This window comes from Hyaloscypha bicolor, assembly GCF_002865645.1.
Source record: "Hyaloscypha bicolor E unplaced genomic scaffold K444scaffold_153, whole genome shotgun sequence".
In the NCBI taxonomy this organism is placed as follows: domain Eukaryota; kingdom Fungi; phylum Ascomycota; class Leotiomycetes; order Helotiales; family Hyaloscyphaceae; genus Hyaloscypha; species Hyaloscypha bicolor.
The window spans coordinates 474,620-498,393 of record NW_020194655.1 but is presented as its reverse complement, the minus strand read 5'-3'; the positions used below and the strand labels follow the sequence as shown (position 1 = coordinate 498,393).

Here is a 23,774-nt window from a genome sequence, read left to right as displayed (position 1 = left end):
CCTAACCCTAACCCTAACCCTAACCCTAACCCTAACCCTAACCCTAACCCTAACCCTAACCCTAACCCTAACCCTAACCCTAACCCTAACCCTAATTACTATATTTTGTTTTTTTTTTTTTCGTAGCCTTATTCTTGCTTCTAAAATATAACTAATAGGCGTGTTTTCTAAATAGTATAATCTTATAAACTAATAGATTCCAGAATTTATCTATAAGTTATAAGAAGTCAAGAACTATAAAGTACTATATTCTAGGCCATTAATATAATGCCATAAATATAGCAATTAATTTGAGTTAACCTTTTTCCTGCTTATAATTATATAAGCTCAATAGCAATTCGATGCGTCAAATATGGCCTCACTTGCCCCAAGAATAAACATCCTAAAACAGACAAAACACCAAACGTAATACTTGTATACCACACATACTTTAAACTTTCGGAATACGCCCACCTTGTCGCGATTGTCGCAGCCTCTATAACCGCCGGCGTCACCCCCGGTACCTCTGATAACATCTTTGGATTAGTAACCAGCGTCCCAATGAACGAATAGACCGAAGTTAGAGGAAGGCCTGCTTTGACGACTGCTGCGGCGACGATAGGTGGGAGTTTGGATTTCAATTTGTTGGCAAAGATGTTGTAGTAGATGGAGTAGCCGATTGAGCCGCCAATAACGCGAATAGATAGGGAGAGAGCTACGGTCGTGGCGATGAATGCGTCGGGGGTAACGGTTATAGCTATTGTTGCGGCAGGAACGAGGACGCCGCCGATACCGAAGCCCGCGATTGCTCCGAATGCTACGGCTCTTGCCGGGGTATCCGGACTAATGGTGGACAAGGCACCTCCAAAGGCAGCTGAAACATTTCAATTAGCAATGCCACACCAACCGTTTGCTGACCAACAAAGATCTCGTGTGGGACAATAGGGTATTTGGCTCCTTTCCATTCCCAGAGACCAAATGCGACCATGAGGAGGAACCCAATGATTAGTGTTGAGAGAACATAGGCGCTTTTCCACGAATGGGTATAGCCTCCGCACTGAATCGTGTTGAAATTGGTACGCTACCATAGCTAGCTTACCAGTCCTTCCAGTACCAGGTTCAACCACTAATTTAGGGTTCTCCACTCTCATTTGTCATGCGTCACTCGCCGAGCTTACCAAGCTTACTAGTATATCGTCATTTTGATTACCTTTGGTTTATCAGCTGATTGATAATGTATCGGAGAAAGCGGGTTCGGCATCACCGGTATCGCCGAAGGGTAATGGGAATAAATCCCTTACTTTGGACACTTTTCCTCTGTTTCCAGAACTCACTCTCCTATATCTAGTCATTTTTGCAGATTATCAACCTCCAATATATCGATTTTCCATTAATAAATCAATTATTTTTCAATAAATCGCTACCAAGCTATTCACATTGTAAGTTCGTTTTGTAGTAGAAGAGAGCGTTGGACATTTACAATAATGTTAATCCAACGATAGATAGAACGGCCCCCATAAAGTCAATTTTCTTAATGATGTGGCTCTTAATCAGATCATGGTGGTGGTTGTTGGGAAAGTAGAAGAGCAATGTGCCAGCAAATGCCACGCCGTTGATAATTCTAGAGGCAGTCAGCAGACGACCAAAATTCGGCCGAAGGAAGTTAGAAAGATAACTTACGCAGTAATCCACATTCCCCATCTCCAAGTTGCATAGAATGACCAGTACTGTGCATACAAGATGTAGCCTGAAAATGGTATGATACACCCCGTAGCAATAGCCAGATATGTTCCACGTTTGTTCACTGGCACGATCTCGGAAATGCTAGATGATAACATCAGCATTATATAGCTTCCAAAAGCTATCACATCACTCACCCCGCAAGAGCAGTAAGCCTATTCAAATATAAGATCAGTAATTGCTTAGATGGAAAGCATTTTCAATTGAAACCACGGACCACAGATTCTAATTTAGGAAGTACTTACTCGCCAATACCACCCCCCTTCCCAGATATCGCCATCCCTGTAACCGCCTGACCGAACTCATGGGCGGTACCAAAGATCACGACTCCAACAATGAGAAGAAGACATCCTAACAAAGCAATATATCTCCTCCCTATTAAATCTTGCATGTATCCTACGAATGGTGCAGTAGCCCCAAGAGCGAGAGTATTCGCAACTGGTAGCCAGGCTGCTTTGTCTGTTCCGCCTATATCTTCTGTTACGAAGCTGAGAGAGGCGCCAATGAAATAGAGTGGGATTTGGGATCCTGGATTTTTTTTTGTCAGCAGAAGGTAGGGTAATGAAGCAGGAAGGAGGCAAATCTCACCCACGTAGAGAAGACATAGTGAGAAAGCAGCAAGTCGGTGAGTAATCGTCCAGTTAATTTTCCCATCAGAGTCATCACTTTTGTAAGCATCGAGGTTCAACTTAGTGGCATCGCCATGTCTGTTGCTGTGGATTGAGGCAGGGGCAATGTCTCCTTTTTCCAGATTCACGTCTGTGGTGACGCCCTGTACGGCATTAGGGGTCGCTTTCTCGGTCATGGTGACCTCTTTGAAGATTATCTTTGAGGAAGAAATGAGAAAACAATTGGAGATATAATCTGTAATTGCACAAATGAAATTGGAATTCGGTCCTTGTTAAAATTTAAAATTTGTCTTGTGATGTTGATGACTGACACGTATAACCTGACTTGTACAGACTGACATGTACAAACTGACTCGAGGCTTTTTGGGGTACAAATTTATCCGAACCTGTCACTGTTACTATTAGACGCCTCGAGCTTGGGTTAGCAAGACAAGTGAGCCAATGAGAATAGTAGTGAGTCAGGTTGTGTCAAGCTAATTTAGGTATACTGTATCAGTCACGTGGGTCCTGGTGCTGATCGGGCTGGTGCGGACGCCCATTCCAGAGTCCCAATAAAGGGGAAGTGGGCAGCGTTGGTTGACACGGCGCAGGCGTCAAAGTTGTGACCCAAGAGAATCAAGCACCAGAAGCAAGGTCTTGGTTTCCACTTCCGCTATTGCGATATTTACGATTGCTGACCTGACTTGCTGGGGCAGATTATAGGCCCCAATAATTGGGGCAGATTATGAGCCCAAATAATTGGTGTAGGATTTTGGTGCGGTTCCTTACGCAGTTCCTTATTAGCCAGGGAGGTGCCCTTAAGGGGCGGGGACGGTACGTAAGGAGCTGGCCCCGTAAGGGGATGAGCTGACTAACGAAGTAATCCCGCATGTCTGTGGTGCACCACAGGCGCTGCCAAACCCAAGCGCCCCGTGATAGGCACTATCAGGGGCTTCAACGAGAAACTCAGCACGAATCATCAGCCATACGAGAATTGTTTTGCCAAGATGGGAAGCTCCGCCATCGTAAACACTTTCTAGAAGCAGAATTAATTCTCGTTATTGCTACCCGCTCTGCTGGTGGTAATCTTTAATAGTAAGTGCATTATCATGAAAGATGGTATCAATTACCCTCCCCAGAAGCTAGGATTTGCAATAGATATCACCGCTTACTCCGACTCTGGTTTCAGCAACTCCTCGTGATTAGCCTGCGGCTCACCTTCAGTCTTGTGGCCATTCTCCTTCCTGAAAATATCACTCTCAGAGACGGGAGAGAATACCTTTCCCCACCTGAAGCAAACAAAATCATTCGCTGTCACCATTGCACTGCGCAGATTCTCTTTGACTAGTTGACTGGTCGGCTGGCTGAAAATGATATCAATCTCCTCCAACGTCTTATTCTTCGTCTCAGGCATGAATAGGATCTGGTAAAACCAACCGAGTACTGCGATTCCACCGTAGAAACCAAGAGTGAGGCCGATTTGTGACATTGCGTCTTGCATCTGGGCAAAGAAGTAAGTGACGAGGGAGGAACAGAAGAAGAGCGTGGTGTCGGAGGTCTCCATTCCGTATGATCGGAGATAGGTGGGATAAACTTCAGAAGGGATGACCCATGTTAAACACGAGTAGCTTCCAAAGAACCCTTCGTAGACGATCAAGCCAGCGATGTATGTTCCTTGAGAACCGGCCTTATTCGACAAGGGAATGAGGTAGCTGCATCCGATAATCACAAGGCCGACGAAGAACCCTGGAAGCACTGAACAAGCCCAGAATCGGCGACCGAACTTTTCCATGTAGAGAATGGCTGGTATGGTGCCGAGCAGCAGCGATCCACTGCCGACAAGGGACATGAAAACCGACTGCTTGTCGTCGAATCCGACCTGTTGCATAAGTGTCGCCATATAATACTGAATGGCGTTGTTGGATAAAGAGACTCTTCACACCTCACCGCATCCGGCAAGTCCTTTATACATATAGAATAAAGGGACTACTGGATCCGGTATATTAAGATATGCCGGATTAGGACTCTTTATTCTATAGGGATAAAAAACTCTTACCTATATAGAGAGCCACTCTCTTCCCTCTAGATAGTTAGATAGATAGTATCTAAGATATTCAACAGGCGTTGATACCAGTGAACTGCCCAAGAAAAACCATCACGTTCGCATAAATGATGGCTCTGCGGGCTCTGGGAACAGTGAAGAAGTCCATCCACACGAAGCGCTTTGTAGCCTTGCCCTGCTGCTGTACCGCCAACTCTTCCGCGACGGAGTGCTTCATGACGAAGAATTCCTTTCTAGCTTCGGGCTCCTCGCCACGGATCTGCTTCCACACATGCCATGCTTTAGTCGTCCTTCCCTTATGCATGAGAAATCGGGGAGACTCGGGCATAAAGAAGATGCCGACGAACATGACGGTAGAAAAGAGCAACGAAGAACCAAGCATATATCTCCAGCTCCCCGACTTGACATTGACGAAAATGGCTGCAATGACATAGCCAAGAACCTCTCCAAGGGCGATCATGAACTGATAAAGAGAGACGAGGTTTCCACGGGATTTCCGCGAGACGGATTCAGCGACGTAGACGGGAACCGTTCCGCCCTCCAAACCGACGCCCAGACCAAGTATGATACGGCCAGCAACCATCATGCCGAAGTTAATTGCTCCTACTTCGAGAGCAGCTCCGACCGTGTATAAAACCAGCGACACGATGATGGCCATCCGTCGACCAACAGCTTCATTCAAAGGTCCCAGCATCAAGGCACCGCCAACCGCCCCCAATGGGACACCAGAACTGACTAGACTAACTTGCTTCGTATTGAGATGTAAAGCTACAATTCAGTTAGTTGATGTTGCAGACAGCGGTAGATGCTGACTTACAGCTAGGCATATACAGGTTTGCACCGCTGATCAAGGATTGATCGACACCAGAGAGAAGTCCTCCCATCGATGCAAAACCTACCGGCGGTCACAGAACAAGACTGTATTACAATGCACGCACGGGGGAAACCATACCGACAAGGAGCCATGTGAAATATCTTGGATCCTTCAATCTCAATTGTGGTTTGAACCAAGTTGACTGAATGTTCATTTCCTGCAGGTCTGCTTCGATCTCGTCTACTTCCCTGTCGATTGTCTCAATATCACTAGCAGCAACAATCTGGAGAGCTTCCCATTCCGAAACTTGACGCCTGAGACCTAGCTTTGGCTTAGGTTGCTGGTGGCCCTGGGTGAAAGCAATATCTTTCTCGTTGACTTCCTTCATGGGCATTCCGGATTCGCTGTGACTAGCGGAACTGATAATATCGCTACTTGAGCTCTTGAGGTCTGCCATGGTATGGAGATAAGGAGAGACGAGTGGAAATCAAGTAGAAAGGAGGTTACAGAAAGGTACGTAGAGCACGCAGCTGTTACGAAAGCTCAAGGGATAATATTCACGGGGCTAGCAGCATAGCAGGGAGTCCTCACGGATATATACCTCAAAGGAAAAATATTTGGAGATCTCATGATCGGCGATTCAACTACGCTGACTAGCGTTAGATAGCGGGTTGTCGGATACTATTGCTGTGGGGAGGGCGATATGAACTTGTCTGACATGCTCATCGCCATGTTTCGTGGGCTCGATGGCGGGGGGGCCGTACGATTCCACGCCAGCATTTGATTTCAATCCTCTGGAGGCCTCTTTATTTGCCATCATTTGCAATCATTCGCATTCCCAGCCTCAGTATTGTGCTGGAGAGTTCGGTCTCAGTGGGAAAATGAGGTTGGAGGGCTGGGAGAACTCCGGCAGATGTTGGGATGTGTCGATGCATTGACGTCACTCACGGCGCGGGTTCGGCGTCTGAAGGAAGGACAAATGGAGAACTGTGATTTGTTGACGCACAAAATCTCGTGCTAATATCCTGGTTTAAGCCCCATGTTCAGTCGTCGGATTTCTCGGGCAAACAGCAATCCACAAAGGGGCCGAGTGAAAGGATCTTGATTCCAATCCCAAATATTTGTGCTCGGGTGGCTCCCGCCTCGCCCCGAAGTTTGGTGCCACGAGAGCTGCAAATCAAGGCCGTGAATGGGCAAGCTTCCGCCAAGGAACGGGATGGGCCGGCGCTCGACGCGAATCAAGCTTCACTAAGACTTTTCTTCGTGTCTTCCACTGAGTCGTGGCGCAGGTTGTGGCTTCGGCAAATGGCATTTCCTCCTTGATAGCTCAATTGTGGGCAGAGGCCGACTACTCGTGTAATACTGGTAAAGATATGACTCCAGGCTCCAAGTCCCGGACGGCATCGAGCAATCTGCCATACGTCCATGCAGAGTCCCCTGGCTGTCCAGCCCTCCATTTCTCCAGGAATTTCCCCAGACCCCAAAGGGGATCCCATTTCGGTTATCAGAAGTTCGATTATGGTGAAAAGTGTACCACTGGAGCAATCAGGTTAGAGAAGTTTCCTTTGTTGGGCTTTCGGTCCCTCTTGCCCCCCACAAAGCAGCCAACCGCTGGGTCCCAGCTGTAAACCCGGCCCATATAATCCCCGTAACGGCCAATTGAACAGTCAACGCAGTAATTAGGTTCCACACGGACGGAACTCCCCAGATGAACATATCTTCCATCTCTAAGCCCGCGCTCGCTCGGTATGCTCTGCCAATAACTCGTACCATAAACGCCTCGAGTGGCATGACAATGATTCCCGCTGCTATTTCTCGAAGACCCTCAGTGGCCATGATTGGAGGGAGCACCGTCAGTCCTGTTACGCGGTATTTGAGGCCCTGTGAGGGCTTTGGTTCATTGGCGCTCCGCAATTCTGCTGACCACGTGCCCAGTGAAGACTCGGCAACATCTGTGGCCTCAACATCAAAGCTGATGAGTGTTGCTTGCGTCAATTCCTCTTCTTCTTCCTCACTCGACTCCTGATCTCGTTCATTTACACGTGCGCGTGTCTCTGTTCGATCAAGTGCCGGTAGACCTTCAAGAGCCCGCAGTGTTGGCTCATCCTCAGAGCGGTATCTGCTCCTGTCATCTCTGGGCCGATCTGGGGTATCATATTCCATTGACGGGGCCGCAATATTAAGACCCGAGAACATGCTGTCTCCCATGGGCCGGGGAAGTATTCTGTAGATGGGACGGTACATTATTCGAGCCACCATGTACTTGAATTTGCCATGGGCCAAGATGATGAGCATCGGTGCCGCAGTCCGAAGGAGAGATGCACCCCAGAATGCGAGAGACGAGAGGCTGAGTGATGGGCTAGGCGGAAATTGGAGAGGAGACGCATGCGAAAACGGGATGAACGATCGGAAGCTTGGAAAAAGTTTGGAAGATGAAATGAGGTTCAGTTGCTGGAGGATTGCAAACATCCTGAAATGTAGGGCGATATAGCAGAAACCGATATCGAGCCTTCTGGGTTAGCAGTGACATGGTGTACAGGTTCCAAAACTTACCCAGTTTGGATGAGCTGGCTGTTCCGAAGCTGCTGCTCAGACAAGGCATTCTCGTCTTCCTGAAATTGACCCTCAAGAATAGTCTCAGTAACGAATGCCACCCAATCGCAGACGTGATATGCAAAAACGGTGGGCAAGCCTGAGAAGAAGAGGTGGGGAACTGAATAAGACGATGCTTCATGCCGGACGATTCCCAAAACGCTAACCGTAGAATACGGCCTGTAGAGCTAGGAGACGTCAACATTTGTCAAGAGGGCCCGCTGGGAAGCGTACCAAGATTCGTCTTCGAAGTCCTAACACGCCCCATACCCCTCCCACCAAGACAGCACGGCCAGCTTCCATCATTCTCAATCCGGTCAAGGTCTCTAGATTTTTGTCTTGTATGAATTGGCTTGCCTTAACCTTGGCAGCCAAGGAGTCCTCGACGACGCCTGTGACTTGCATCACTTCGTTTGCTGCTCGCACGTGCTCTCGTTCTTGTCGTTTGGTCTCTGGATTTCTGGGGTATCCACGATCATTGTACTGCTGCGGGTTTGGGCTGCTGGAGGCTTCTGCTTCCGGGTTCACAATGACCCCTTCTTCGTAATGCCCGCGGCCCTGGCTTGTGTCAGCCTGAGTCTGAGCGGCTTGGAGCGATGGATAGGAGGCGTGTTGTCGACTTCTGCACCGTGGCGCTCCCAAAAATGTCGCAATGAAGCAACGAACGCCAGCCAAAGGACTTGCGAGTCACTCACCAAAGCCAATGCCGTCAAGGATTCAAGTCTTCCCATCTTGGACTCTGTTTTGCCCTGCTTTCCGAGCTTGCATTCATGTTCTTCCTTGCATCAGGGTCGGACTACACCAGACAGCTCCGCCTATGTCTGGAGGATGTTGCAAGTCGACCTATAAAGCTAGAGGCGTCGTTGATGGCGTTGAAGAAGAAGAAACAGGAGATGTTGGAGGTTGGAGGTTGAAGGTGGAATGTTGGAGTTTGACACGGAGGACGGTGATGGAGAGCCCGATATGGCGCTAAGATTAAGCTTATCGAGCGCCCCTGTCAACAGCAAAATCTTTTTCCCCCTCCAGACTCCAACAACATCTCCAGCCTCCTCCTGCAGCTTCAACGCCTGGTTCCAGCGCAACACCATGGCAAACAAAGCTCCATACAAGACTACCTTTGAGCCAGAGCATACGATCCGGCCAATTTACACCGGCGGCAGCGTTGCCCTCGATCACAGCGGGCGCATTCTTGCGACCACTCTTGGGGAAGATGCCTTGTTGACGGATCTCGATACGGGAAGGCAGCTAGCTAGAATCGATGGGGTATGTATCTCATCGCGTGAATGTGAGATGGTACTCGGGGTATTCGCTGACATCCTTATCAGGATGGAGAGCTGATTTCGGCCTTAACCCGTCGGTGCTACCCTCTGCAGATCCTCGGCGTCATAACTGACTTTCCTCACAGTAACACCATCTGCTTCCCACCTCATAATAAGTTCGAGATCATTGTCAATGCGAGTCTATGCCCTGAAGCCCTCCCCAATCTCCGTAGACGCGATCAACTTCGAACTTGTCCGAACTCTCAAACCCCACACAACTCCCGTGGTTATATTGGCTGTCGACCAAACAAGCACACTCTTGGCAACAGGTGCAGCAGATGGCGTGGTCAAGGTCTGGGACATACGAGGAGGATACATAACGCATACCTTTCGGGGGCCCAATGTGCTGATTTCTGCATTACATTTCTTCGAACTTGTTGCAAGCAACAGAGATAAGGTATCTGGGATCTCGGCCCGGAATCGAAGAAAGGAACAACGGGAAAGCAGCACATCTACAGAGGCTGAACCGAACGAGGCAGCGAGAAGCTTCAGACTAGCTTCAGGTAGTCGGGATGGAAAGGTGAGGATTTGGGATCTGTACAAGCGGACGTGCGCCTCAACTTTAGACTCTCATGTCTCAGACGTCACAGCATTGGACTATTCTTCGAAGGAAAATGCTCTTCTGACAGCCAGTCGAGACAAGACTATCATGTGGTGGGATTCAAGGACTTGGAAGGTCAGGAACGTCGTACCGGTTCTTGAAGAGGTGGAGGCTGCCGGATTCCTCGAGTCCGGGAGATTGACATACACGGGAGGTGCGAATGGAAACATTCGCATATGGGAATCCGATAATGGGCGAGAAGTCACGCTACCCCAGTCTGCAAAGGGCGAAGCAGATGGAGTCGTCAGTGCAATTTCATTAGGAGAACTCTCGTTCATTCTATCTGTGCAAGCAGACCACACGATCACCCTTCACTCGAAGACGTCGTTAAAAGATCTTGGTTCTATGGAAACAATCAAGCCCTTGGACCAGATCCGACGAATATCTGGCACCCACGATGAAATCATTGACCTCGAATACTTGTTGCCTGACAGATCTCTCTTGGCACTCGCGACAAATTCGGAGGAGATCAGAATCATTTCCCTTTCTCAGTCCGACGATTCCTCGCAGCATACAGATTATTTTGGCGCAGACGTTGCGCAATTGAAGGGACACGAGGATATCATCATTTGTTTAGATGTCGATTGGTCTGGCCACTGGATTGCTACTGGTGCCAAGGACAACACTGCTCGATTATGGAGGGTTGATACTGCAAATTCTTCCTTCAGATGCATTGCAACCTTTGCTGGTCACGCCGAGTCGGTTGGAGCAATTTCTCTCCAACGTACCCAACCTCCCGAGTCATCGCCGGCGTACACGAATCCACTCCAGCATCCACCTGCATTTGTCCTGACCGGTTCTCAAGACCAGACCGTCAAACGATGGGATATCCCCAAACTTGACGCACTAACATCAAGTCACAAAGCTCCGAGGGCTCTTTATACGAAGAAAGCCCACGAAAAAGATATCAATTCCATCGACATCAATCACAGCGGGCAACTCTTTGCATCCGCTTCCCAAGACAAAACAGTCAAAATCTGGTCAGCTGAAGAAGGAGAGGTGCAAGGTGTTCTCAAGGGACACAAGCGTGGAGTTTGGTCGGTCAAATTTGCGCCAAAAGAGACACCTAGCATCATTGGAGACAGTGGACCTGCAGCAGGGAAAGGGCTCATTCTCACCGGTAGCGGCGACAAAACGGTCAAGATCTGGAGTTTGTCCGATTACAGCTGTTTACGAACCTTCGAGGGTCATACGAACAGTGTGTTGAAAGTAGCCTGGCTCAATATTCCCAACACTGATAGTGGCAAGAAACACATTCAAGTCGCAAGTGCTGGAGGTGATGGCTTGGTTAAAATATGGAATGCAAATACAGGCGATGAGGCTTGTACATTGGACAACCACGAGGATCGGGTCTGGGCTCTTGCAGTCCACCCTGTTACCAACATGATAGTTTCAGGCTCGGGGGACTCGACCGTCACGTTTTGGAAAGACACGACGATTGCTACACAAGCTGCAACGACTGCTGCTGCAACCGAATTCGTTGAGCAAGAGCAGGAGCTCCAGAACTACGTCCATACCAAATCATACCGCCAAGCCATCACCCTCTCATTGCAGTTGAACCATCCTGCTAGGCTGCTTTCGCTTTTCACCTCTGTGGTGAATGTCAGCCCTACAGAAGAAGGCAGTCTCTGTGGGGTCAAAGCCGTTGACGAAGTTCTCGCGTCACTGTCTGATGACCAGATCTTTCTTCTCCTCTTGCGAGTCCGAGATTGGAATACCAATAATCGAACCTCGGTCGTCGCACAGAGGATTCTATGGGCTCTTGTGAGGAGTTATCCAGCAACAAAATTATCGAGTTTGAAGGTTCGCGGGGCACAAGACCAAAATAGCCTGAAGGAGGTTTTGGATGCGTTGAAAGTGTATACCGATAAGAATTATAAGAGGTTGGAGGAGCTGATCGATGAGAGTTACTTGGTCGAGTATACGCTGAATGAAATGGATGGGTTGGGGTTGTTCGATGAAGGAAAGGGAGCAAATGGGCTGGAGGAAGTTGGGCAAGACATGATCATAGTATAATTCAGTGCTCTAAGGTGGCCAGAATATAGAGATGAGGCCTGCTAGATGCAGAACTTGTTGGATGATGCTAATGCACCTTATTTTCGACCATTCCAAGGTACCGAGAGAGTCCTCCAGGGTTGCAGTCAGCACTAAACCTCGATTCGGAAGACAAAAACGCCGCTAATTTTGAGGAACCCATAATTCCCGCAACCCTATGTGTGTGGTCTGCGTCCTACTTCCCCTTCTTTGTATGATTTAGTGCCGGAGTCACAATCATGGCCAAAGAGAACCTAAACAACGTTCTCGTCACTGGAGGCGATAGCTTCATCGGCTATCACATCGTCTCCAAGATCGTGCAAACAAACCCTACGTGCAAAATATCCGTCCTCGACCTCCCTACCTCTCTCCCACGGTTCCCTTCAGTCCAGTATCACGACATTGACATCTGTGACAAGCCGTCCGTCCTCGCCGCGATCAAGCAAATCCAGCCCCAGGTCATCTTCCACGCAGCCTGCACCTACTCCCTCTCGCTACCAGCCGAAACACACACCAGAATCAACCTCCACGGAACTCTCAACGTCCTTGAAGCAACCCAGTCCGTGGGAACAGTGAAAGCGCTCGTTTTCCATTCTAGCACATCAGTCATTGAAGACGGGTCATCCCCAGTCATAAACGCTACGGAAGAACTTCCCGTTCTTGTCGCCCCAGAGCAAAAGTTTCCGTACCCGCTCTCCAAAGCTCTTGCCGAGCAAGCAGTCCTTAGTGCGAACCGAAAACATGGCATGGTGACCGTTTCACTCCGCCCAGCGAGCTGCTTTGGCGAAGCCAATGAGGAAATGATTGAGAAGTTGATTGGTGTGGCGAGAAGTGGGAGAGGGAATATCCAGATGGGAGATGGAACCAATCTGTACGATTTTGTGTATGTGGAAAATGTAGCCGATGCACATCTACTTGCTGCAAAGGCTTTACTTCGAGCTGTGAATCAACCACCGGCAGAGGAGCAAAGAGTGGATGGGGAAGCATTCCACCTCACGAATGACGAGCCTTGGCTTTTCTGGGATTTCACGAGGGAGGTTGCGAAGCAGGCCGGGTATGAGGTGAAGAAAGGAGATATCAAAGTTGTTCCGAGGTGGGTGGGGATGTCAATGGCCTTCCTTGCAGAGTGGAGTGTTTGGATCGTTAGCGGAGGGAAGGAGCCGGGTCTGACGAGGTATGGGGTAAGGTATAGTTGTTTTACCAGGACTATAAGTTGTGAGAAGGCGAAGAGGAGACTGGGATACAGGCCTGCTATCAGTATGCAGGTGGGGATTGAAAGAAGTGTCAAGTGGTTCCTGGTAAGTAAGAAAGATTCACTGAAGATATGAGAGACGTCGATGTTTCATCGCTCTTTTACAAACGCCCATTCGGGATCAGTAAGTTCGCGGTCTTCGAAGAGAATTGAAACATCAGAAAACCGAGCAATCTCTAGTTGTCCCAGAGACGGTCGCGCTAGCTTTTGGCCCAGATTGAAGTATGTGAGTGCTGTGATGCTATTTGGTGGTTCGGAGAAATGGGTTGGGTAGGCTTGTTAGAGGCGTGTGACGAGGTCGATTTGAGCAGTGTGTCAAAAAATAATCAAAGCTAATTAATTAGAATTATGTACAATTAATAATAATTAATTATGATTTAAGGAGAGAAGTAGATATAGGTGCGCACGGCAAGTGAGGATACCTGATATAGCCTGGCACATTATATGTAAGAAACACGTGATTGCTTAGTACATATAATGATACTAAAACATTTGCTGTCTTAGCTTACTAAGCAATACTAGGCTAGATTCGGTAAGAATAGCTTTAAGCGAGTCTAAATATGGCTAGCCTTATTTTAGTCTTATCTCCGTATCTCAGTCTATAGAGTAACATGTGTAATCACGTGGTAATCTAATTAAATACACTTAATTATATTTGATTATAATTAAGTATGATTTGATTATGGACTATATAGCTTAACTTAATTTAATTAAGAGGCTCAAATCAATTTAAATCAAGTCAAATCAAATCATTTGACTCACCGCGCTAGTTGAAATTGGATGCGATGGTATGCAAGTCAGCTTCCACATATGCTGACCAGTGAACAGGGAAATATGCACCAAGGACGTAAGGTGGTGAGTAAGCTGAGATGAGTTGGTCCATAACCTCGTTCCTCGCACCTCGCACTTCGTTCCATCGATTATGCTCCGAGCAGCTTGTGCTATGCGGCAGCCCAACATGCCATATAAGAAGGCATCGCATCGGAAAGTTAGAACAGGATGCATCCAATGCAAAAGACGCCGTGTAAAGGTACGGGTTAGCCGCGACGTCATTCCGCTGCTCTTACTTCGCTTTGTGTCAGCTGACATTTTAGTAGTGTGACGAAAGAAAACCAAGATGCCTCAATTGTGTTCGATATCCGTCCGAATGCAGTTTCAAGATCGTGTCCGAAGGTGGTTTGAAAGTTGTGCCTACCACTTCTCAGCTACTGCCGAAGCCAACTGCTTCACCTGCCCCGTCTGGCCACCCCGAGTTTTCTTTCTTGGACTTCAAGCTCCTACATCACTGGACCATGTCAACAGCTGAATCGCTAGCAGACAATGAGGGTCTGCAGGTGGCAATGCGGGATGTTTTACCTCGGCTTGCCATCGATCACAGCTGTCTATTGTGCGAAAAACATCCACAGTTTCGCATTTGCAAGTCTAACGTAAACACCTAGGCATGCCATAATAGCGATTACAGCGCTTCACCTTACGAGACTTCGGCCACAAGAAAGCGATTCCTATATGCTCTTGGCAACTCACCATCAAAGTCTTGCTCTTCCCCTCATTCGCTCGGAACTCGAGTCAATCAATGAAGAAAACTGCCACGCCGTCTATGCATGCGGTCATCTTGTGACCAAGTACGCATTTGCGAGTCCGCGGTCTTCAGAAGCCCAAGTCTTTTCACCGGGAATGGGAGAAGTATCCGAATTCCTCCCCCTCGTCAGAGGTGCCTTTCAAGTAGCCGACCATTGCCTAGACTGGCTTTTAGCTGGCCCTTTGGGGGCTTCGATGGAGAAGCCGCTGGACGAAACACCCGACTTAAATTTAAATGCTGACGATGGATTGTTTGCTCGACTACTGCCAGTTTTGCAAGCAGGTAGAGATGAAGACGGGGAGGCGTGCTGTGAGGCTCTCAATGTCCTCCGGAAACTTCTCGCCATGGCAGCGACACCAGACCAAACAATTGCTGTAAAGACTCTTGTCTTGTCCTGGCCTGCGCAGATCTCTCAAAGGTATATTGAGTTGATGAGCGAGAGGAAACCAGAAGCCTTAGTAGTATTGGCTCATTATTGTATTATGCTCAAGATGATCGACTCGTTCTGGTTCATGAAGGGGTGTGCTGCCAGACTTTTGGACCAGTGTCGACGAGACTTAAGCAAGAAATGGCATCCTCACATCGAATGGCCCTTATCAGTGGTTGGACTGGGTTAATAGGGAGCTATATTGCGTACGGGCAATGCTTATTTGCGTGGCTTACTGGAGTAAAAGAAAGATGTGGCAACTTTCGAGTATTTGAAAGTGTTTTGAAATTCGAAAACTTACCCCCTCTCGGGTCCCATGCGGAAAAAATCTTAAGCCTTGTACAATGGCTTTTCGTCTCGTTCATTGTATTGATGTTTCCTATTAAGACTAAACTGCTGACCTGGTGTCGCGCTGTTACTCAGACGGCCTCAGCTATCGGAGCAGGGGTAACCTCAGCGGTAGTGTCGGCTGGAATCTTAGTTGCAGGTTTCCTGCCATATACGACATAGCTGGAGAAATAGATGCAATTAGCTTGTGATACAAAAATAGCAGAGGGAATCTTGTTGGAATGAACGTGAATACGGTCAGGCTGAGCAAATAAAACTCACACTGGCCAGTAAGCGTGAATCTTGGGATTCTTTAAGTCCTTCCTGACATCCACGAGGAAAGTCTCCAGCTCTTCTTGTTTCCAACCAAGACCATGGATGAAAAGCACCAAGTTGATACCAGTTAGATTGCAAGTAATGTTCTCGTAGCTCCAGAGGCCTGCTGATATCAGTCTCCTGGTTCTGGCACATCAGGCGATACTTACCGATTTCCTTCATATTCTTCTCAGCTGGCCACTTGTTGATCGGCCACTTATAGATGACCTGGGTGACATCTTCAAATCCAACCGCCTCCATGGTCGCCTTGCAAGTCAATGCAATGTCCATTGGACAACCTAGCTTCCGGCTAGCTTCAAGGGCAAGATTCTGCCACTTCTCAAACTGAGTACCAGCATAGGTATCGTCATCACAGAGAGCCGGAAGCTTTGGCTCCTGCATCTCTAGCCAAGAGCCAGGTTTCAGGTTACTAAGAAGAATGTTAGTCGTGAGGGAATAAATAGGAGAGACGAATTTCGCAAATTAGACTTACTCGTAACACTTTTGGACATAGCTTTTCATGTCCGGGATTGCGCCGAGCATTTGACGGCTGAAAATGAGATCGAAGGGCTTAGAGTAGGCCCAAGGTTTCTCTATATCGTCGATCACAAATTGGACGTTCGGTGGAACACTACAACAGTCAAACACTGCTTTCAGGGGAGAGATGTTAAAGTCCGGCTTACAAGGTGGGCTGAATTGGGCTGACGTCGACACCAATCACCTTTCCAAGTTTTGGTTAATCCCCCAGAGTCAAGGATGGTTAGGTGGGAGATGATTTACCTCCGCTTCAGGATGCTCTTCCGCTATTGCCGGGTTAGCCTTTGCTCGTCGAGACACTCACGTCGTGGATGACATACCAAAATCCATAGCCCAAATCCCTGTTCCGGTCCCTACGTCAAGAACACGATGGAGCTCCCCACTTGCAGCAGGACAAATGAGCAGTCTTCCACTGAGCGTCAGTCCCCACAAGTGATGTACAAGATCTAAAAACGACTATCAGCTTCTCCGAAATTTGAGGTATAGAGGTACACCTTTACCATAACGATCCTTTTCCATCTTGGCAAGTATTAGCGAAGGCAATGAGGCTTGGGGGCGCATCTATTACCTCATCATTGGGCATGAAGTAGTCTTAGACTTGTAAGCATTCATCAACGCAACAGCGCAATCAGAAGATCCATACTTCGCTCTCCGTAGGCATTGTACGTCCTCCCATGCTCCTTGCGGAATTTGAAGATCGAAGAGGCGATTGACGAGGTTGTAGAGTTGACTTCTTCGTCCTTGAAGGTTAAAGAAGTGATTAGCTTTGAGGCATCTTGAAATAGTTTGAAAATTGTGGACGTACAATAGCAGAATCGCCATCGTTAAACTAGTGAAAGTTAGTAATGAGAATGCAAGGCTGGCATTTCTCTCGTCAAAACAACCTACAGTCTCATCAGGGGCAATAGCCCCCGTGCCTTGCTCAGGTTGGGCCATGCTTGCTTACCACCTCTAGTCTCTAGTTCAATTATGGGGTAGGTTTCTTGTCGTGAGGTTGATAGCTTACGAAGCTGAGATCGTAGGGATTAGTGGGGTAAATCAAAGGGGAGAAAATTGGTATGGTCGAAACATGCGGTCAGCCCTTCCTGTGCCGTGTTTGGGATGACGGGGGAAGCCGTTGCAGCAGCCCAATGGGGTTGATTTTGCTGGAATAGAGTTGGCGGAGTTGGCGAATGATAGCACTCTCGGCTCGGGGATCATAGAGCATCGAATAGGGACCTCATCCGCTGCCCCGTACGTAAAAGAAACCCCGCTCTTATGGGTTTATTTATGCACTGATCATTTACCCGGAAGGAGACCACCGCCGCTGCTGAACCGTGTGCGGGGGTGGTTGCAGTGGCGGTAAGCCGGGCAGTCCTGCGTCCACTGAGGGGTCGGATCTCAAGAGTCTTTATCGACTCGATTTTTCTGGCTTCGGGTCTGACGTGGGGTTTGCAGGATGGCAGGTGGGGGGGACGGCCCCCCGTTTCGGCAATCCGGATCTTCCACATCGGCTCTGCCATAATCGGAACCCCCGAACAGCAAAAGTAAGCAATATCTAGTCGATAAACTGTGCAAGAAATTTATCTGTAAATTCATGCGAAAGAGGATACTCCCATGTCGAAGCTTTCGAGGCATTGAGAGCCAGACGAGGCAGAGCCCAATGACCGAGTCACTACTTACAATCAATCACAACGTTTGTTATCTTTTGACCGGTCTTCGAAGGAGTTCAGTGCTTGTGTTAGAACTGTCGTTCCAATTGCCGCACCAGCTTTTCCTACAACAGCCGCAAAACCTAAGGAATGTCTACGGACTGGAGTAGGAAACGGTTCCGAGGAGACGAGAAAATTGCAGTCTCCAGTACAGGCCGAGGGGAAGATTGGAAAAGGGCGAAGAGGGCGACGAAGAGGGGAAATACCTGAGATGGGGAATGTGCTGACGAATGCACTCCGGCCAACGACCTCAATTAGGGTGGGGTTTTGCTAAATCCAGATACCAGAACTGGAGAAAGGCGAAAAACTCATAAGTAAACCCTGAGTACCGAATACATTACCCTCAAAGTTGAGGATTGTAGGGGGTAGGGTATGAAGATTACGGCATAAAGTATCGGGAATACAGGGCATTATTTTATGAAGGCTACTAAATGCCCTGTAAGGTCTTACTTTAATCTCCCTGTAGCTAGTCCTAGTCCCCTGTAAGCCCTATAAGGGTCCCCTGAAATTTGGCTTACCTCGCTAAACCTCCGATTTCAATTATTTTTTGATTAGTTCAATTCTATCTATCTAATATATAATTACTTTCTCTTGGCCCTTGTTCCTACCTTCTTTATACTTATTCCCCCCTTCTAATTATATTATCTCCTTTACATAATCAGGAATTACTATAATCCACTCTTGAATCTTGCTCTGGGGAAGGTCTTTCTAGCACTTCTCCCACCTCACTCTTAGCTTCTTTCTATTACTAGTAGGTCCCCGCTTAGTAATCTTCTTTTTTATCCAAAACCAGGCTTTTTTAATTATATTAAAATCAGATAAGTTCTCTGGCCAAAGTAATTTCATAATCTTCTATAAATTATAAATCTCCCCCTAGTAATATAACTTATAAGGTCCTATATTATCCTCTTATATAATAGTATTAGGATAATCCTTTTAGTATTTCTTTATAAAAGGCAAGAGCTTCTTAATTAAAATCCTCTTTTAGTATTAATACTAATTAATCTCTTCTTATTTATTTTTTATAATAAAAGTACTAGTTTTCTTATTATACTTCCATACTTTTCGTACTTCTCTAGAGGCCCTCCTATAGGCCTTTTTCTAATCCCTGAGCTATTTCCTTTACTTCTTTTCCCGCTTTTATTTATTAGCCTTCTTAACTAATAAATTCCTTATATTAAGATTAGCTTTATAATCTCTCTTCTCTTATAGAGTTTCCTTTTCTTATATATAATAAGGCCTCTTTTTATTATAAGAGAAAGATCCCTAAAATATAAACTTAGAAAACCCTTTCTATTTTCTTTATATATAATACTTATTATATACTTCTTTAGGTAATCTCTAAATACGTTTCCTTCTCCTTATTTCTCTTAATTAGATAATAGTCTTACGAGTTTAGGGCCGCTTCGCTAAAATTATTAATTGGCGGCCCTATACAAGCTCCGGGGCCAATTAATAATTTTGCCCTAAACTCGTCCCGAGTAGGGTTAGAATTAAAGGGGGTATGTGACTTGGTAAAGGCCTTTACGGATAGTATAAGAAGGAGAATAGCCCGTAAGTAAGTCAAAAGCTAAGTAAGACCCTGTAATATTTCTGGGTATACTATATTACTTATACGGTTTATATTAGGGAGTAAAAGAATACAAAGCCCTGCTTATAAGGTTACCCGTAAGGCTGCTATATAGAACTAGCTATAAGAAAAGACCAGCGACCGTAAATCCACTCCTACTGCCTCAAATAACTGGCCCTGCGATTTATTAATAGTTATTATAAAGGATAAAACAAGTAGAAACTGCTTATAAGAAAGTATAAAAGACAGTTACTAATCCGTTAACTAGAGCTTAATCCGTAGAATCGTCCGTAATTGGCTATTAAAGTCGCTACCTAGTAGCCGTATGCAAATCGAGAACCTTCCAAAGCTATAAATTAATATCCGTAACCCGTTATAAAGCCCTTCTTGCAGATAGAGATTCCGCAAGAGTATTATAGGTATACTAATCTTGAGTTATAGCTTGGAAAGGGATAGACCTAGTAAATAGATGCTTTATAAGACCTCTAGAGGTAATTCTGTAATTTCAGGATCCGCCTCGTTTATATTAGCCGAATCTACTATAAAATATGTCCGTTCCTGGCCAGGAAGTATATCCAGGATTATTTGATTAAGCTTATAGACCGTATTATTCAGGGTTAATAGGATTACCCGTTCGCTAAAGGCCCGGTAGTTATACGGGGCCCGTAAGAGTTATTCTTGCGGGTAGACGTAATTAATTAGGTCCGTAATTAACTAGGTATATGGAATAAAAGGCGGGAGCGTAATTTGCCTATTTAAGAACGGGTTATATAGCAGATAACTAATCTAGTTTATAAAATCCTGCTCGGACAGGTTATTACGGACCCGTATATTAATCCGTAATAATAACTAACGGAGTTATAGCCAGATCTATGTCCGCTATAGGCAGGCCTGTACTATATTAGCCTGCAAACCGTATAGGACTACTAGTAAGATCTGGGCAAAGTCTCTCCCGAGAATTACGGGTACCTCTCTAAAGAGAATATTATCCGTAACCGACCGTAAATTGACTATTAGCCGGTATACTACCTTAAAGTAATACTTGTATTATATAGACACCTTGTCCCAGATAATTAGATCCGTAAATTACAAGAGTGCCCCGAGCTAGCTTGTCTTAGTAATCGTACTTACGGATGACTTATTAAGCTCGAGTGGAATCCGGAATTAGGAGTAAGACGTATATTTGTCCGGGAAAAAGAGAGCTATAATACCTGTTAATACCATATATAGGACTACCTTACCTTGGCTATAGTAATAGTAATAGAGGGTTTTATAGAGAAATGTCTTACTAGTCTTGCCCGGGCCCTATAAGTAGAAGTGAGCTGTCTGTAAATCATCCGTAATTACTATTATAATTATCTGAAAGCAAGAGTACTAGTCTATATTTAGCTAGGCTTATATTACGGTTACTAGTAATATCTTACGGGCGTAATTAACCTATAGATTAGTTATATAGTAGCTTATGGTCTAGTTAAAGGTATTTTTAGGTAAGGTAATATCCGTAAGTATTTGCTAGAGATCCGTAAGGCCAAGATCAAGTAAGAAAAGGCTATAATTATAGTAAGAATTAACTAAGGATAATAGAAAGTTAATTAATGGGTTACGGGCGAGCTTATAGGCCAAGTTATTATAGAAATACTCCTTATACTAGTCCTAGATTACTTATATATCCGTAATTAGTTACTAGTAAATACCTATAAGAAAGAGCATCCGTAAACTATAGCTAGTTATTAATAAAATAGCCTTATTAAAGTACTAGAACTATTCCTAATTATTTTTTACTAAGCTGCAGGTAATATAGGTAGTATAATATATAGGATAATAGATACCCTTAACTAAGTAGAGCTCGTTAAAGGACTGCGGACTATATATAACTATTAGTAAGAGCTATAAGTAGAATTACTTGCCCGAAACTAAACTATAGTAGTAAATATAACTAATACTATATTCTTACTTATAGTACTTCTATATCCGGATCTTAGTAACCTATATAAAGTATTATAGGAACTCGTAATATAGGTATTAGTATCCGTTCTTATATATTATATTATATTTAAAGAAGGCTATTAAGGTCGAGCGGGTATTTGCGGCCCGGTCCGTAATCTGCTCGGGTAAAAGGTTAGCTATAAAGCAGACCATATATTATCTAGGGAAGTGAATTATAAGGTATTAAACCGGGGAGAACTCTTAGTATATTAGGTACTTAAATAGGTACCAGAAAGCCTCTATAGGGCCTATATACCGAGCCTAGAAATACTAGGTAATCTTATTATCTATTCCTGAGACTATAATAGTTATATAATCTATTTCTTTATAGATATACTTATAGATATACTTAATTACTTATATAAAAGCGCAAATCTTAATATTAATATAAGAGCGGAACTTCTAGAGAAGATACGGGTTATATGAAATAACCTAGCGGTTATTACGGATGACTTCCTGGCCTAGAAAGCCTAGTTTATAGATTATAAATATATGGCTATTATTCCGGTATTAGTACTTGGGATACCTATTCTTATAGATAATTATTATAGTTATAAATGCCTTAGGAAACCTTTTCTGGTATGCAAATAGGGCTATAGGTATCTTATAAACTATATATAGGGCTTTCGGATTATCTTTGAGGCCATATAGTCCATAAGATATCTGACTAGTTACTATAGTTATAAGTTTGCCTATAGGATCCTATAATAAGTCTAGGAGTTCAGTATAAATAACTTTATTAACTAAATCGGGAATTAAGAAGACGGCTTTTTTTCTAAGAAATAAGAGCAAATATATATACGGGAGGCTATACTTCTAGTACTTAATTATATATATATGGCCTATATATAGTCTAAAAAGGTAATTCTTTAGATTTATAAATAGCTCTCTTATCTTTAATATAAAGACCCGGTAAAGGAAATCCGGATAGTTAATAGCTTACTACTTATTTAAGAAGTAATCTGTAATTTCAGGCTAGTACGAGTTAGCTATAAAGGTAATAAAGAAGCTTGGCTTACTAAAGTATTATATAATAGCTATTAAGTCTTAAAAGAGCTATTATATAAAGCAATTACTACCTATAAAGTAATAGCTAATATTACCCGTATAAATATCCTTATAGATTAGAGTATCTATAAGTCCTATATATATATTTATATGAATATTCTACTAGTATAAGCGGAGCTAGTCGAGCAAGGTAGTTTTGCAGGTAATATATATATTAATAATATATTACTAAAAGAAGCGGCTAGTATAAAAGAGTAGGGAGAAGGCTAGATAAATATAGAGATAGTACCGGTAAAAGACCTACTATTCTAGCCATATCTACTAACGGGTCTTATTACGGTCCTATAACTATAAATCATAGTACTAGTCCGGGTCGCTATATAGGAAGAGTAAGATATAGTAAAGTAGTATATATACTATATATATAATATTAATTATATATATTTATAGATACTTGCAGCCTGCCTTATAGACTATAAGTACCAGATTATAGTGGCTTGTATTCGTATACTTGTCCGGAATAAGGGCTATAACCTTATTATTTATAGGAAGGTTCTTATAATAATAATCCGTACTTAACTTAAGAATTAAGTATATTTACGGGTTAAGTAAGATCCGGAAATTGGTTTACTAGCTCATAAGATATTTGCGGGCTATTTTATAGATTATAATAAACGGATTATAGTCTATAAGTATATCTATAAGCTATAAAAGAATTATATAATCTAAGTAAGAGAAGTTAGTAGCCCGTATATTAGTTATAAAGAGCAGATTATAGAAGAAGAGCTATATAAAGAAGGGTTTAGTATATATAGCAGGCTATAGCAGGCCTTAGAAGTAGAAAAGCTTGCTATAGATCTAAAAGTACTAGATCCTATAAGAGAAGTTAATCCGGGTATTCTTCTTATAGCTAATTAATATAAAGGCAAAAGTATAATTATATACCCGGATATTTATCCGGAAGACCCGGTAGAGCGGGTTATTGCCTATAAAGAGATAAGAGAGATATAGAGAAGGCTTGCGGATTAGAGGAAGTATTATATCGCCCTTCTTATAATAGGCCTTAAAGTAATTGTCTGTATAGCTAAAATAGAGGGCTCCGTAAGCTATATAGCGACCCGTAAGCGGACTAGTTATATATACGGGAGCTGGCCGGAAGCGGGAGAGGAAGGCAGGAGGCCATATAGTAGGTAGGTCGGCAGGAGGGTCCTCTATAATATGAACGGGGGCCGTAACGGACGGTTGACGGATCTGTTACTAGCGCCGTAGGGCTGGCTCGTTTACAGAGATGTCCGTAACCGACCGTCGTCGTTACCGGGAGGTAGGAAGGGTA

General features: G+C 44.9%; 8 protein-coding genes across 8 annotated transcripts; 4 read left to right on the top strand and 4 right to left on the bottom strand.

Moving 5' to 3' along the window:
* Nucleotides 1-285: 285 nt before the first annotated feature.
* Nucleotides 286-2,524, bottom strand: K444DRAFT_635471 (MFS general substrate transporter; the record flags this gene model as incomplete). The annotated part of the gene is made up of 8 exons (XM_024883869.1): nt 286-307; nt 430-853; nt 898-1,007; nt 1,460-1,600; nt 1,660-1,803; nt 1,857-1,874; nt 1,965-2,247; nt 2,308-2,524. The coding sequence occupies 8 exons, from the start codon at nt 2,522-2,524 to the stop codon at nt 286-288; spliced, it is 1,359 nt and encodes a 452-aa protein (XP_024730349.1).
* A 971-nt stretch (nt 2,525-3,495) lies between these two features.
* K444DRAFT_541707 (fructose transporter 1) lies at nt 3,496-5,591 on the bottom strand (the record flags this gene model as incomplete). Its single annotated transcript, XM_024875818.1, has 4 exons — nt 3,496-4,259; nt 4,447-5,157; nt 5,207-5,284; nt 5,342-5,591. The coding sequence occupies 4 exons, from the start codon at nt 5,589-5,591 to the stop codon at nt 3,496-3,498; spliced, it is 1,803 nt and encodes a 600-aa protein (XP_024730348.1).
* A 1,157-nt stretch (nt 5,592-6,748) lies between these two features.
* On the bottom strand, nt 6,749-8,526 carry K444DRAFT_541590 (uncharacterized protein; the record flags this gene model as incomplete). The annotated part of the gene is made up of 4 exons (XM_024875805.1): nt 6,749-7,712; nt 7,757-7,983; nt 8,030-8,353; nt 8,491-8,526. 4 exons carry the CDS (start codon nt 8,524-8,526, stop codon nt 6,749-6,751), a joined length of 1,551 nt encoding a protein of 516 aa, XP_024730347.1.
* A 355-nt stretch (nt 8,527-8,881) lies between these two features.
* Nucleotides 8,882-11,731, top strand: K444DRAFT_541632 (WD40 repeat-like protein; the record flags this gene model as incomplete). The annotated part of the gene is made up of 3 exons (XM_024875809.1): nt 8,882-9,058; nt 9,121-9,148; nt 9,201-11,731. 3 exons carry the CDS (start codon nt 8,882-8,884, stop codon nt 11,729-11,731), a joined length of 2,736 nt encoding a protein of 911 aa, XP_024730346.1.
* Nucleotides 11,732-11,988: 257 nt separating this feature from the next.
* K444DRAFT_541668 (sterol-4-alpha-carboxylate 3-dehydrogenase) lies at nt 11,989-13,077 on the top strand (the record flags this gene model as incomplete). The annotated part of the gene is made up of 1 exon (XM_024875812.1): nt 11,989-13,077. The coding sequence occupies one exon, from the start codon at nt 11,989-11,991 to the stop codon at nt 13,075-13,077; it is 1,089 nt and encodes a 362-aa protein (XP_024730345.1).
* A 778-nt stretch (nt 13,078-13,855) lies between these two features.
* Nucleotides 13,856-14,499, top strand: K444DRAFT_619208 (uncharacterized protein). The gene is made up of 3 exons (XM_024881473.1): nt 13,856-14,067; nt 14,197-14,388; nt 14,441-14,499. The coding sequence occupies exons 1-2, from the start codon at nt 13,960-13,962 to the stop codon at nt 14,305-14,307; spliced, it is 219 nt and encodes a 72-aa protein (XP_024730344.1). The 5' UTR covers nt 13,856-13,959; the 3' UTR covers nt 14,308-14,388; nt 14,441-14,499.
* K444DRAFT_599594 (uncharacterized protein) lies at nt 13,856-15,197 on the top strand (the record flags this gene model as incomplete). The annotated part of the gene is made up of 3 exons (XM_024878582.1): nt 13,856-14,067; nt 14,197-14,388; nt 14,441-15,197. Exons 2-3 carry the CDS (start codon nt 14,294-14,296, stop codon nt 15,195-15,197), a joined length of 852 nt encoding a protein of 283 aa, XP_024730343.1. The 5' UTR covers nt 13,856-14,067; nt 14,197-14,293.
* A 114-nt stretch (nt 15,198-15,311) lies between these two features.
* On the bottom strand, nt 15,312-17,252 carry K444DRAFT_171274 (S-adenosyl-L-methionine-dependent methyltransferase). Its single transcript, XM_024870740.1, has 12 exons — nt 17,075-17,252; nt 16,992-17,015; nt 16,830-16,926; nt 16,755-16,777; nt 16,687-16,705; nt 16,507-16,632; nt 16,430-16,452; nt 16,333-16,370; nt 16,143-16,280; nt 15,820-16,079; nt 15,617-15,773; nt 15,312-15,517 (listed from the first exon to the last, which is right to left on the bottom strand). The coding sequence occupies exons 1-12, from the start codon at nt 17,120-17,122 to the stop codon at nt 15,427-15,429; spliced, it is 1,044 nt and encodes a 347-aa protein (XP_024730342.1). The 5' UTR covers nt 17,123-17,252; the 3' UTR covers nt 15,312-15,426.
* Nucleotides 17,253-23,774: the final 6,522 nt, after the last annotated feature.